The sequence below is a fragment of the Misgurnus anguillicaudatus genome, chromosome 9 (genome assembly GCF_027580225.2).
Source record: "Misgurnus anguillicaudatus chromosome 9, ASM2758022v2, whole genome shotgun sequence".
NCBI classification, from domain to species: domain Eukaryota; kingdom Metazoa; phylum Chordata; class Actinopteri; order Cypriniformes; family Cobitidae; genus Misgurnus; species Misgurnus anguillicaudatus.
In genome coordinates, this window is record NC_073345.2 from 1930918 (window position 1) to 1945382 (window position 14465).

Sequence of the window (14465 nt, forward strand, 5' to 3'; positions counted from 1 at the left end):
TGATAGTGCAATAGATTTAAAATCTCTATCGTATGCCAATTTTCTATCGTTTATATTGCATATCGTTTATATTGCCCATCCCTAGCCCAATGCAGAGCACATGAACTCACATATATGGTCCACTGTTTTAATTTACTTACGTTAAATGACAAACACGTTGTTATGGATGTATTTCATTATCCGGTGCCGTGATGAAGATAGAAATATTATGACAGTGCCTGTAAAGGGCGTTCACATTAAAATGATATATAAACATGTACTTTTAAAAATCGTTTTATATTAAAAATAAATAGCAGAGCTCACACAACAACTATAACGATAGCGATTTTGGCACATGAGAACGATAAACCATTGACAGCCAATCAAATCTATTTTAACTTGAAGTGCACGCACCCTTAAATGCAGAAAATGTTATTTACTGGCAACATTTTGTTTAAAGTTAAATGAACATGAAATTTTTTTGACTTTATCTTCTACAGTAAGTTACTGGCAACCAGCTGCAAAATTACAGCAAATTTTTTAGAGTGTAGGCATTTGCCTACTCTGCCTATAGCTAGCGCCGGCCCAGGGTGCGTGAAAGTTCAGCTCCGTCTGCAAAAAATCCCGATCTACATAACGAGTCCAGATATAATCAGAGCTTTTTCAGAATCAGTTTGACAATAAGACATAAAAATGCTTCTAAAAATGAAAACGTGAGAGAAAAGGACGATAAAAGGCGATCGCCCAGCCCCGCCAGGCATGCTAAAGCTAGTCCACATGCTCCCGAACTTTCTGAAGTGATGGAAGAATTGAAATCGCTAAGAAAAGAAAACCAAGAAGGGCACAAACAAACGAAAATATCGCTGACAAAACTGGAGACCTCCGTGGAAGATTTAAAGGGGTTTAATGGTATTTCAAGCATTCTGACTTATTAACACAGTTATAGAGTTGTTTCCTCATGCTAAACGTAGGCAAAGTGTCAAAAATGCAGTTGGGCGTGTTTCAGAGTATTTCTGTGCCGAATGCACTTCGCCAGGGTTCGTACAAGTTTCGGCTAGTTTTTTCGATTACAGTTCTAACTGACGTTTCAGGGGTTTTCGATGCGTATCACTTCTTTATATGGGCTTCCGCCGGAAAACTTCCTAATTTCAAAAGTCAACAATGGCACAACAAGAAGTGTGTTTTTGGATGTAAGGAGAAGACATCCAGCCTTATGAAAACAATGGATATAGTTTATTATCCGGATTAGCAGCGGAGTTTTGCGTGTGTGTTTGATGCGGTTGATTTTCAGAACCGGGTCATGACGAGTTACATGCGGTAAGTAAGACTTCTGTCTTATGTTGGAAATAGGCACGTGTATATTATATAAATGGCATGAACATGTATGTAGTGAATCATCAGTTAAAACAGTGTTGTATAGTGTTGCATGACTCGTACTCGCTCCTCCCGTGTTATAACTCCTCCTTTTTCATTTTTTCGTACGTTATCGGAAAGATTCGGTAAAGCTAATCTTTCTTTTATAAATCTGATTAAACTAAAGACTCTTCAGAGATATAAAGGATGTCATACTACTCTATAGGTACTCCAGATTAACATCAGAAATGCAGAAACAGCGTGTGTTACTTGAGCTTTAAAATGCCAAATAAACGGCCTCGAGCACAGAATTGAGGAGACGGAGGAAAGGATTAGTGCTGCTGAGGAGATGGGGAAGAGACACGAGAGAGCGCTCCGACACCTCTTGGAACGAGAGACTGATCTCACAGGTAGATGCGAGGATCTGCAAAACAGACTTCGGCGAAATAATCTGAGAATATATCAAGTTCCAGAGGGTTGTGAAGGGGAAAATACAGTTGAATTCGTTAGGGTTTTGCTCGCCACGGCTCTACAAATACCCCAGGACATGGATATAAAAATCGAAAGGGCTTACAGAGCTCTCGCACCGAAACCAAAAGACACCGCGGCGCCCCCCAGATCAATAATAGTGAGATTCCTGGACTATGCGGTCAAGGATACAATCTTACGACAAGCCTGGTCACAGAAGCAGGTCCTATACAATACGAAACGGATCTACTTTGATAACGACTACTCGCCTGAGTTGCAGAGGAAACGAGCGCAGGTGCGTGAGGTTATGAAACAACTTAAGACGAAAAATGTGCGAGCCCAATGTGTTTATCCAGCACAGTTAAGAATCTATCTGGACACGGGAGTAAAAACTTTTCCTACCCTTATGGATGCTGCTCATCCTTTGCGGGACCTGGGAATCAAAGTCCGAATGGATGAACGAGATCGACATGCACAGGAAATATCGAAGGCGAGATGGTCCGTGCAGAGTAAAGATAGACGTGGATTGGGCACAGTGTTTTTGTCTGATGCGGATCTCAAAGTATTTCTACTGCAGAAGGATTAAACTAAAGTGACCGAAATATGCAAGCAGTATATTTGAATGGATACTTCTGCCTCAGAATGTGAATAAGCCCTGTGTTAAATTATAAAAGAGACAAGCTCTCTGTTAAGATACATGTTCAAGTTACTGTATCTCTTTAATTTCGGGATAGTAATGAATCTGTTTCCAAGTTGACGGATGCTGGCTAATAACGTTCTGAGTGGGATTCACTCTTGGAGGCGGCCGTGTTTCAAAACAGAATGGCTGCATGCACTCAGTGCACTTTTGATACCCCAGGGAGTCAACGTCACAGCTCCTGAATGGACTGAATGGAAGTATGGAAGTCTTGTTCGTGTACATAGTTCATGTTATTGTTATTGTTTATGTTCATTTTTTTGCCCTTGATAGCAGATGTGTTTTTTGTTATTCTATATTATACAATGGTTACTTGCACATTTTACATTTACAACAAAAATAATGGATAATATAATCTGTGTTAGTTATAATGTTAAAGGACTGAGCAGCCCAATTAAAAGAAAGAAAATATTTAATCAGCTTAAAAAAATGCAGTGCTCAATTGCATTAATTCAAGAGACCCACCTATCTGATGAGGAACATTTAAAATTGAGAAGGGAGTGGGTAGACCAAGTCTATAGTGCCTCATTTAACAAGAGTAAGAAGAGAGGTGTTGCAATTATGTTTGCCAAGTCAATTGAAGTTAAAATCTTTTAAAAAAATGAACCAATTATGTAATCATTGAGACTGTTGTAGTAACTGATTGATTAATTTATTTATGGCCCTGGCAGTATGTGTGTATGTATTTATTATATGTGAACATAGGTATTGTTTGTGTAATGTTATGTTAGTATTGACCTGCCTGGGGGACTACAGATGAAAATTTTATGTTAAAAATTGTGCATGGTCCCATTATAAATAAATAAATGAATGAATGAATCTTTTTTCAATATGGAGCAAGTATACAAAGATAAAGAGGGAAGATATATCATGGCAGTCGGAACAATTTTAGGCACAAAAATCACTATTCTCAATCTTTATGCACCTAATGAGGATCACCCACAGTTCTTCAAAAATGTTTTCTCCCTGCTGGCACAGAAAGGCGAAGGAATGTATTTAATTGGGGGGGGAAATCAAACTTTGAGCAAGTTTGACTGCTATAGCATCCTGGATTGTAATGTAAATACCATAGACAGTAAAAGAAAGATAAATACGTGAACACAGCATCTGAATACAGGGAACTATATGCAAGATAATCGCCGTCATTTATAAAGAAGATCGCATTTATGTATGAATCAAGATCATGAGTTTTTATTAAAAAATTGCCTTAAAGGGGAATCGAACACTAACACGGTGCCACAGAGTCACATAATAGAAGTTGCTCTCTACACTCCTTCAGTAGCCTCCAGCAAAATTCACGTAAAAAAAAAATTGTGTGGAGGAAGTGACGTATGCCGTAAAGCAGTCGAATTTTGTAGTGTTTTTTTGTGCTCTAGTTACTACCAGAAACCCTAAGTTTTAAAGTACGAGTAAAAGTGATACAGACCCCTTCAGGCTATGGTAGACATGTCATTCAACCTATTTAAAGTAGATGTACTATCACAAGGGTCTTGAACATTTATTATGATGGTTGAAATATTACATGGTGTCGCTTTAATTACGAGATTAAATAAATAATTTTTATCAAAACACTAACCACATTGACTAACTTTACAATCCCACTAGCATGTTATTTAGAAAATAAAATATTTTAATTCGTGTTAGGAAGCACACTTTTATATCATTGTCTATATATGCCACTGCCGTAAAGGCTAATTGCATTATTACAGTTAATGAGTATTCGATTGATTGATCGTTAATTTAAGCAATCATCGAATAGGCCTATGGGAAATTGCATAAATTGACATCCCTATTTTCAAACTATGACAGCATCTTTAGCACGCAACCCTTGACAGAGCTGACAAATATCACGTTAGTCCCTAACTTTAGTTCCTAAAGCGGTAATTTATACACTTATACACTCAAAAAACTTCTGGACATCAGTTGCCCATATTTAAATTAGTTTTTTTTAAATGAAATTAACATTAATTACAATTAATTTCATTTTATGAAAACTTGATTCAATCAATTAAATTACGTAAATCAAACATTTTTTTTTAAAGAAAATCATTTTCGGGTTTAAATATCAGGAGTTCCTGTCGGGACAAAGTAACACTTGTTACTTTTGTCCTGCTGCTAATACTGTTGCATTATGTTGAAAATGTATATAATGCTAATTTGATTGAATTGAAATGTCATAGTGTTCAAACTGTTGAATTTTTTTATTATTCACTCTCAGAAATAAAGGTACAAAAGTTGTCACTGGGACAGTACCCTTTCAAAAAGGTACACCTTTGTACCCAAAGAGTGCATATTAGTACTTTGAACTGCCAAAATGTACCTTTAAAGGTACATATTTGAACCTAAATGGTACATATTAGGACCTTTTTTAAAGGGTACTGCCCCAGTGACAGCTTCGTACCTTTATTTTTGACAGTGTTCTTAACAATTCAAGTTTGTATTGTGGGTTGTTTTTGAAACATTTGATGAAACTGAAATTTAATTTAAAATGTAATTTCATTAACTTTTGCAACAGTAAATGACAAATATGTTTTCAGTTACATATTAACAAGGTCATAGTCATCTATATTTACTAAAAACAAGTGTAACACAAAAATCTATCTTGTTTTGTTGTGTTACTTTTAGCTCTCCTGTGTATTACTTTCGTCCCAGCTGAGCTGACAGGGTCAAAAGTAACAATGCGCTACTTATGTTCAAAGTGAAATTATACTGAAGTCGTTTTACATTTGTTCAAAATTATACTTTATAAAATGTACTTGTATTTTTGCCATAGGGTATGTAAAATTAGAAATGTATTTGCTTGCCCTTGAAATATATTTTGAAATATATTTTGATATGTGAAGTTTAAAACTAAATATATTTCCCAATTCAAATATATATTCAACTTTCTACAAAATGTATTTAGCATATATTTAAAAATATATTTTTGGCCAGAGAAATGTATTTTTTGCCCTATGTGGCTATTTGCAACAGAAGCAGTGATTTAGAAATGTGTGTGTTATTTTTACATGTTTGTGTTGTTTGTGAAATCACAGTGGGATTTGGTGTGTTCAGATGACTGGAAAGCTCCACTGACCACATCAATCTTTTTCTTGGGAGTTTTGACGGGTTCTGTGATGTCTGGACTGTTTTCTGACAGGTTAGTCTGAAGATCTGAAGTATAGTTTACACATTTATTTATTTGTTCATTTATTACTTACTGTGACAAGTCACTTGATTGGTGGACAAAAAAAGAAGCAACACCATCATTACCGCAACCTTCTTAAAACTTATGACATTATTCCAAGCGCGTCATTAAGGTGCTCTAAAATTTCCTGCATGCCAGGCAGGGCTTGACATTAACACCCGCCGAATGTGGGTAGATTTCGGCTTTGGCGGGTAAGACATCCAATCCCACTAGCCACTTTGTCAGGTTGAATATAATTTTTTTATTAAATGATAAACAATGTGCAATGCGAAACTGGGAAACTACAACTCCCATGAGCATTCTGCACCCAGCGCAACGCACAGAGACTGTTTGGTGAAACGCGCGCGCGATCAGCGGAACGTTGCGGACCAAAGCGCCACCTTCCAGAGAGCGCGCGAGCGCTGATGGATTTGCGAATGGACAAGAAGACGCAGTCTGAGCGCATACACACTTCGGGAAAGATAAAACAATTGCATGGAAGTGATTGAAGAGATATAAATTGCGTGCACACTCTCATGGCAAGAGCGGAGAGAAATTCAGTGCATACCTGAATGCACACAAATCCAAGAAAACCTGCAAGCTGAGAAGTTCGCACATTATTTTAAAGTAGGCACGCGCGCACACACACACACACACACACACACACACACACACACACACACACACACACACACACACACACACACACAATTAAATGCATTTGTTTAGTGTTGTTGCAGAAGGCTACATGTGTCAAGCAGTGGTTCTCTCAGAGGTGCCTTTAAACCTACTGCGATTTATATTTTAAACACAAGGTTATTGCTACAACTCCTTGAAATGCATATCATAAACAGGATGACTACTTGGTGATCTGACTTCGGACAGAGCGCAGCTCTCTGCATGCGCGCGAGAGTGAGAGAGGCACCAAGATGCAGCAGGTTATATTGAAACAAAAGGGATGGTTTGCCTCAGCTCGCATAAAACTGAACAAATACATAAGAATTACTACTTTAGTTTATTTAGACTTCAGACTGATGCCAGAGCGTGTGCGCGTGAGACAGAAAGAAGCGCAGGTGCTCATGACGCTCTGGATTTATTATTTTAGGTGCTAGGAGTCCAAGACACGTGCATTAAGTCCATGTGGGAACTTGCAACAGAGGTTACCCGCTTGCTTACGTGACTCCCTGACAGTATATTAAGAGTTTAAACACCAACATCAATACACATCATTCATCATTAGTTCAAGTTATAAAAAACTACGACAGACATTAACATTTTTACAGTCATTTAAGCAAGTGTAACTTAAGCTAACCGGGCCACAGTTTAACTGCAACATGCGTTGTTAGCGCAGCTTAAAGTGGGTACTGAACCATCTTTCATTTTGCAAAACGTTTAGTATATCCCTCCTTGAAAAGGTAATTTTAACCACAGATTTTTCATATATCTTCATCCCTTGGTAGTGAAAACAACACAAACTGAAAACACAGCGTGATATGATGTTTACACACTAACTAGCTGAAGTCTCTGTGGGCAGGTCATAGTTTTCGTTTCTCCCAGGCAAGGCTGTAGGCGAAGATTATTATGCAAAGTGTTGGTATTACGTTGATAAAGTCAGGCAAGAGATTCAATCCATATGACAACTCGATTCAGTGATTCAGATAGAACTTTATTAATCGTGCACTTTTTGGTTCAACTACTTTGCACATGGTTTACATTGATGGACAGCTACATGACACACTGCAATACAGGTAATTTTCGATTTTGGATCTGTGTGGCTCTTTAACACACATACCAAAGAGAAAAGACATCAGCAATGATCTTAAGATCTGGGAAGAGTTATAATCAATCTATACAACCTGAAGTCCATTATTCTACAGCCAGGAATATTATTTACATGTCAAAAACATTCAAGACAGATACCAACGATGTCCCAGCAAATTCATAACAAGATCTACATCTCACACTCTATACCGGCCTCAGTTAGCATTTGAAATTGTAGAGTACTAAAATCTAAAGAGTTTCTGGTAGGGCTGTAATGATTTATTGTGCAAATGCACGTTTTCTCAATGAATGAATTTGAATGAATTACGGTGAAGTGCCGCCACATCCAAAAGCCAGGGGGCGCACTCGTGCAGAAAGGCCACTTGTGCCACAGAAGAAGTAGCGTTACAAACCCTACTCCAGGAAATGTCTACAGGAATATTTATATCGCTGTTCTTCAAATTGTTTCAGGTATTATCATGATAATAAATAATATTTTGAATGACTTTGTTTAACGAGTGTTGCTTTTTTAAATGCACATTATAAACGACTCAGACTCATAATGATTTAAGATTGATAACGGACTGCTTACTTACCAAAACTCCATAGTACACGCACAAGCTGCGCATGAAACACAGAATTGCAATGCAGCGATGCAGATTCGATTTTAGACAGGCCTTTTTAATGGGACACGCGATAAATCGTTACAGCCCTAGTTTCTGGCCAAGTTTATTAATCATTAACTGACAATTACTCAAACAAGTTCCACAATAAAAACACAACGCTATTTTACTCATGTTGATTTGAACCATTCACCATGTTCACAACCTAATGAATCTGCTGTACTGACGTTGCCACGCAGACTAATATGACTATTTGCTGACACGGATTGATATAACATTGTCCGGAAACTACGCTCATGTACCGTTAATACTAAAGGGCCAGACTCAAATCTTCCCAAATGGCTCTCAGGCTTGCTGCATTTCCATTTTTCACCACAGATTTACATTGGGAAAATGTGGGGCGCTGTTGAGCACGGGAGTGCATAGGCAGCCTTTGCCCCACTAGTTTGATCATTACTATAAATAAAAATAAGTTGAATTGAATTACATACAGTAATTATCTCACTTCTCAGAGGTCCTCTTTTAATCCCGTCCGAATTTGGCATGTCTGTGTTTTTCTCTGACGACCTAAAAATTCCAGAGCAATTTACCTACTCTTTTTCGCCGAACTTAGAGGTCCTCTGAGAAGCAAGATTTTCTCAGAGGTCCCCCCTGTAAAACTAATCCCATCCGAATAGGGATTAAGTTATGTTTTACAATTTGCCAGTTGATAAGATTTTATAAGCTTTGCATACCGCTCAAAAACAACCCTATCCCACATAGCAAATTCCAATTTAACTCCTAGTTACATATGACATTTGGATATGTTTGCCTGCAATGTCTTTGAAAACACGGCTCTTGTTGTGTTTTGGCCAACATGATCTGCCGTAATGTCTTACTAACGCACGTATTTTGTACTTCCTGAGTCCTTTTCATTTAGATATGGATGCACTGTTTTTTTTTTATAAGTTATAACAACTCACCTGTAGTTATAACCAGGGGCGTCAGACTGGGGGTAAAACCAGTACTGATTACCAGGGCCCCAAAGAAAGAGAGGGCCCTTAAAAAGTTTGGAATATATTATGAGGGTGGGGCATGGGCGCCCATCAGGACTGCCTATGCATAGGGCCTAAGATCTTGTGCAATGCCCCTGGTTATAATAACTCATCTCTAGTCAAGATAAATAATAGTAAGTTGAAATAACTTGTAAATCTGAGTTGATTCAACAAAAATTTTTAAGGCAGCAAAGTATTTTTACAGTGGGTTTTTTTACATTCGGCAAAATAAAATAATTAATCAAGATGAGCTGAATATCAAACACTTTTAAGACTGGCCACTGTAATATCAGTATAAGGTAAACTCAACCTTATTTTGTTCAACTCCGGAATGGTAATGTTAATAAATAAAGATAATAAATTGTTAATCAGTATTTCTTTCATCCAATCCCTTTGGGGTTTATTATAAGCAGCCAGTTATATAAAACACATAGGCTACTTTAGTAGGATTTGTTTAAGTTATTTTGATTTGTTAAAATTAAATGAATAAATTAACGTTACGTGTTCTGTAATAATTGTACATTTAAAGCAAAATATCAAACATTACTATACAAACACACATATCCAGAGCACGTGATCTTCTGCAATGCCCAAACACATGAAACAGACATTCCCATCTCTGGAATGGCCTGAGAATGTTAATCCCATCCGAATCGGTACATAAAATCACAGATGTCGTGGGGGACATGTTGAAATTTGAATGTTGTTTGGAAAACTTGTCCCATTCGAATAGTGCTTTAGAAGCAAATAGTCTGCCATGTACATTTTTTTTTCTCAAACCAGATTAGTGAAAGTCCTGACCTACAGCTTATGTAATTGGTTGAGTTTAGAGTGAGGGTTAAGAGTTAGGTTGTAGACGTTAATAGGTAAATGTACTTGCAAGTGTAAAGGGAGCTCTAAAGTAATCTTTTAAACTTTGGGAGCATTTATGCTACAAGCAGGGCTCTAGAGTGTGACTAATTTGGTCTCATGTGCGACCTAATTTCTCAATGGTGCGACCAGCTGTTCGAGGGATTAAAAAATCTCTCAATAGAAATGTTAAGTTAAGGCCTGATCTGTCTGAAAATCATAACCAGTGTTCTGATACGGAATCATCAATGTAAATTACGAACTTTTAAGGAAGTTCACGTCCTCATGTGGGTTAACAGGTTTGGGTGCTTGTCAAACTTCGGTGTTAAATGTAGGGCTGTGCAAAAAATCGCCTGCGTTTCTCATGTGTGTTTCATCAGTAAAGCCGGTTCGGTGATTAGTATTAAATCGCCATCAGTTTCTTTCAGATGAAGCAGCATTTACTATACAGAGACGTATTTCACAGAGAAGTTAAGCAAAATCGGGTTCAAAATCGAGGAAAATTGACTCCGATAATCTATGCGATTTTGCCTAGCTTCTTTGTTAACTACGGGTCTGTGTAATGAATGCCGCTCCATCTGAAAGCAGCTGATGACGATTTCTTCTAATCACAGAACCGGCTTTACTGATGAAACACGCATGAGGATTTTTTGCACAGCTCAAGTTAAATGCAATGCGGTCAAAAATGTGTGTGCACCTTACTGTTGTGCTGGCACCAGTGCAACCTATAGTGGCTGACAGGAGTCACTGAACTGCAACGAAGAAAACACATGCAAATTGAAAAAACACCAGCAAATTAAGAAAACATCTTCCATTAGTTTGACAACACATGCGCTGCAGATACTTGCAGCACAAAGAAATACAGAATTGTGTGGCAAATTCTCAAAACAAGAAAGAATACAGAAACGCACTGCAAGCAGAAGAAACGACAACGGAAGTGTTTTTGGGGATTGCAAAAAGCGATGCGCCGGAAGTTTTTAGCCGTTTCTCAGTCCAAAGGCTGCATACGTCATCAAGCCTGATTTATTTAAGTTAACATAGTCATAGGCATATTACAACAATTTACAATTAACTAAGAATAATAATCAACTTTATAATTGTTAATATTCTGAAATAAGACGTTTCCTCCCACAGGCCAAAAACATGCCAGTTAGGCAGATTGGAGATGCCAAATTGTCCCTCCCCCAACCTGTGTATTGATCAACTTGTCTGAATAAAACTTGTGTATGGATTAACTTGTTCTCGCCATGAATATAGCCGTAGATGCTGGAATGGCGTAAAGAAATAAAGGAAGAAGAAGAAATAAGACGTCTTGATGACGTATGCAGCCTATAAATGCTCCCTCCGGAGGATGCAGCCTTTGGATTGAGAAACGGCCTCGGTTTACTTATCATTCATCCGTGGAGTTTACGTATAAATAAAATGTACGTTTCAGCTTTACGCAAACTCTATGGTCGAATGATAAGTGAACTGAAAAGACTGCATCTTCCAGAGGTCAAATATGTGTAGCAGACTTGCTTTTCCCTTCACAAAATACAAGCCAAGGACAACAGACCGGGATCTCTTTTATTTTTTGCAAAATATGGGACACTTCATGAAATAAACAACCCTGATGCATGTCAGCCTCTCCCTCACACAATATTGATGGAGAGAGTAACGAGAGAGAATTACACAGATCTAGTCTCAGCAGAGTCTCTTAGCGTTCTAGCGCTACTGCGTGCATCACCAATCAAGACAAGGCAACATACAAAAGTAAATGAATGGAACTAAAACATAATATAGAGTAACTGCTCATGGGAACACAATATGAAGTTTTGAGAAGTTCACAAACAAAAATATACAAGTCAGACAAATGATAAAAGAAACTAGAACACTGTTCTGTAGCCTGTTACATATGACTCCATAAGTCATTAAGACTTATTTCAGTTAACTGAGCATTACATTCCAGAAGCTTGTCAGATTCTACAGGCATGTAACTATTTTCATCTTTTTGTATAACATTACTCCCCCAGCAACAATGTCTTTTTTCTTTCTTTTTTTAAGTGATCTAATTTTGTGTTATATTTAGGATATTTTACACTGCTGTATTATATATTACTGTTAATTTCAATAGAAAATCTGAGCATTACAATAATGCATATTACAATAATGTATGCAAGAACAGTCAACTTTATAATTGTTAAAGGCAGGGTATCTCATTTGATCCAGAACCATTTTTTGTTATGCTGGTTAAAAGTCTATTCACATCCTGATAGCAATCACTACAGTATGTTAAGTTGTTTAAATGTATTTGTAGAAATTTTTGTCATCTGTGAAAGGCATAGGACCAAAAAATGTTCAACCAATCATAGATCTCGGTCCGAACGGACGTTGCCTTTTTTTTCCCCTCATACGTAAGCGTAATTTGATTGCCACCGCACAGCTTGTTCACGCAGACACCATACGTCATCGGCGCGTTCACGTGCGCTCACCTCCTGTCTGTAAACAGAGGGAGAATGGCAAACTTTTCTGCTGAATTGGCAACCTGCACAAGGAGCCACAAAACAAAAGACATGTTTTATAACAAACAGCAAAAACTGCCTGGATCAGCAAAGAGCAAAAACGCAAAATTATCATCGGTAACTTTACTGCTTTACCACGAGATGCAAACAGCTGTAGGAGGTAAAGGTTCTGTAAGGGTCGTTGCACTGTTTATTTTGGTAAGGTAGGTACGCAATATGTTTGTATTTAGATGGATTCAGATATGCTACTTTAATGAAACATCATGTTGCTTATGAAATTTGTGTTTGTTTACGGATTAGCGTAACGATATAGTTACAACATCTACACAACCGAAAGTGTGTTTTAACTAATTCTGATGTAAACCAGTTGTTTATGTTATTTATTTTGGTAATGATATTCACTTTGTACTGCAAAGCAGTGGCGGTTCCAGACAAATTTCACTAGGGGGGCCAAGGAGGGGCCAGTGTTTTACCAGAGGGGCACATAAAAAAAATGGCAAGAAATGATATTTAAAGATTATAGGGGTGGTTACAGCAATTAGTTTAAGACAGGACTAGGCCTTAGTTTAATTAGGAAATATAACTAGTTTTAACAAACATGCCTTACTAAAATCATTACTTGTGTGCATTTTGAAGCAAAACAAAGGGCAATGATATATTATAAAATGGCATTGCAAGTTGTTTTCAGTTTGGACAGATCTTACATTTATTTTAGTGGAGGACTAGTCTAATCCCTTTCCGGGAAACCACCCCTTAAACTTTATTTCACTTTACAATCATATAAATATTTATTTAATACAAGAGTGAGTGCAGGTGCAAAAGAGGAAGCCCTCCAACCGAAAATCATGCGATAAACTTTATGAAATGCAAACTTTAATAAAGACAAACGTTTGTTTCAGTTTACATATAAACACACATTGCTAGACAGTTAGGGACCACAATCTAATCAGTATTTAAAATAATATTTATTTTAAATTGTAAACATTTTTATATGTAACATTTAATTATATTCCTCCAATTTTATGCACGTATATGTAAGAGCATAATAACAGCGCTTTTTACAATGTACTATTTAAAAAGTTAGCGAGATGTTGGTTTCGCCGGTTGTTGATGAGTGACAGCTGTGAATGATCACAACGTGCTTAAGCAGCCACGTCACAGGAGAACAAGTGAACAGTGTCCCAATGTCAAGTGAGCTTAATTAGAGTCCTTACCAATGCCCAAACCTGCATACACATTCTCAACATCGGGAGATTGGGAACGAATTGAGACACTCGCCGAGCAGCACCCGCAGGTGGCTACAGTGATTGGGTGTGCCGCTCTAATTTGCCCGTGTAGAACGTTGCGTCGCATTAGTTCCGCTTTGTGCGCTCGCGTGTAAAATCAAAATAAATTTATACTTTTTTTATTTGGTCAGAACGGGGTGGCCACAGGGGTGGCCAGGTACAGAGGCGATTCTAGGGTTAGAGCTTTAGGGGTGCTGAGCACCCAATGAGCTCCGCTGCCACCACCCGCTCTTTTTTCCTACAGAAACCAATAATATGTATATTGTAAAATAGCTTTCATTTTATAACATTGGTTCAACTAACTCCAAAATAAAGATTTTTTGGAGACCTTTCAGGCATGAAAATGGGTCAGGGGTGAAAAAGATGAGAAGAATATTACCCCTAGGGTCCGGGAGCATGCTCCCTCCCCCTTAGAATTTTTTTAAAATTACATATTTTAAAGCATCAATCTGGTGAGTTTTCAGATGCATTTTTTGCCAACCTTTTTATTTCTAATTAATGGTGAGCTAGCACATTTTTGCCATTAATGCCATATTAAAGTCTCAGGACAAAAGGTGGGCTACACCAGCAGTGTGGGTATGGCTTTATGTGAATATACAGTGTATTGTTTGCCTTTGTCAAAATGACAAATCTCCTAATTTATAACTTTTATGCCTACAACATATGGTAGGTTTATTAATAGTTTGTTAATTTGCAGGTTTTCTTTTAACAGTCCTTTAATTGAACCATTACCTTTACTATATGTCTA

The 14465-nt window shown here is 37.5% G+C and overlaps 1 protein-coding gene across 2 annotated transcripts in view; it reads left to right on the forward strand.

Annotated features, from left to right (window-relative positions):
* The window catches only part of LOC129424096 (solute carrier family 22 member 4), a 92880-nt gene that overhangs the window by 12720 nt on the left and 65695 nt on the right, over positions 1-14465 (forward strand). For both annotated transcript variants that reach the window (XR_012370950.1, XM_055180674.2), the window contains exon 2: positions 5533-5636. Coding sequence is in view for 1 of the 2 variants with exons in the window: in XM_055180674.2 (XP_055036649.2) it covers positions 5533-5636 (104 nt within the window). In the remaining variant the exon portion in view is untranslated. The remainder of the gene's footprint in view (positions 1-5532; positions 5637-14465) is intronic.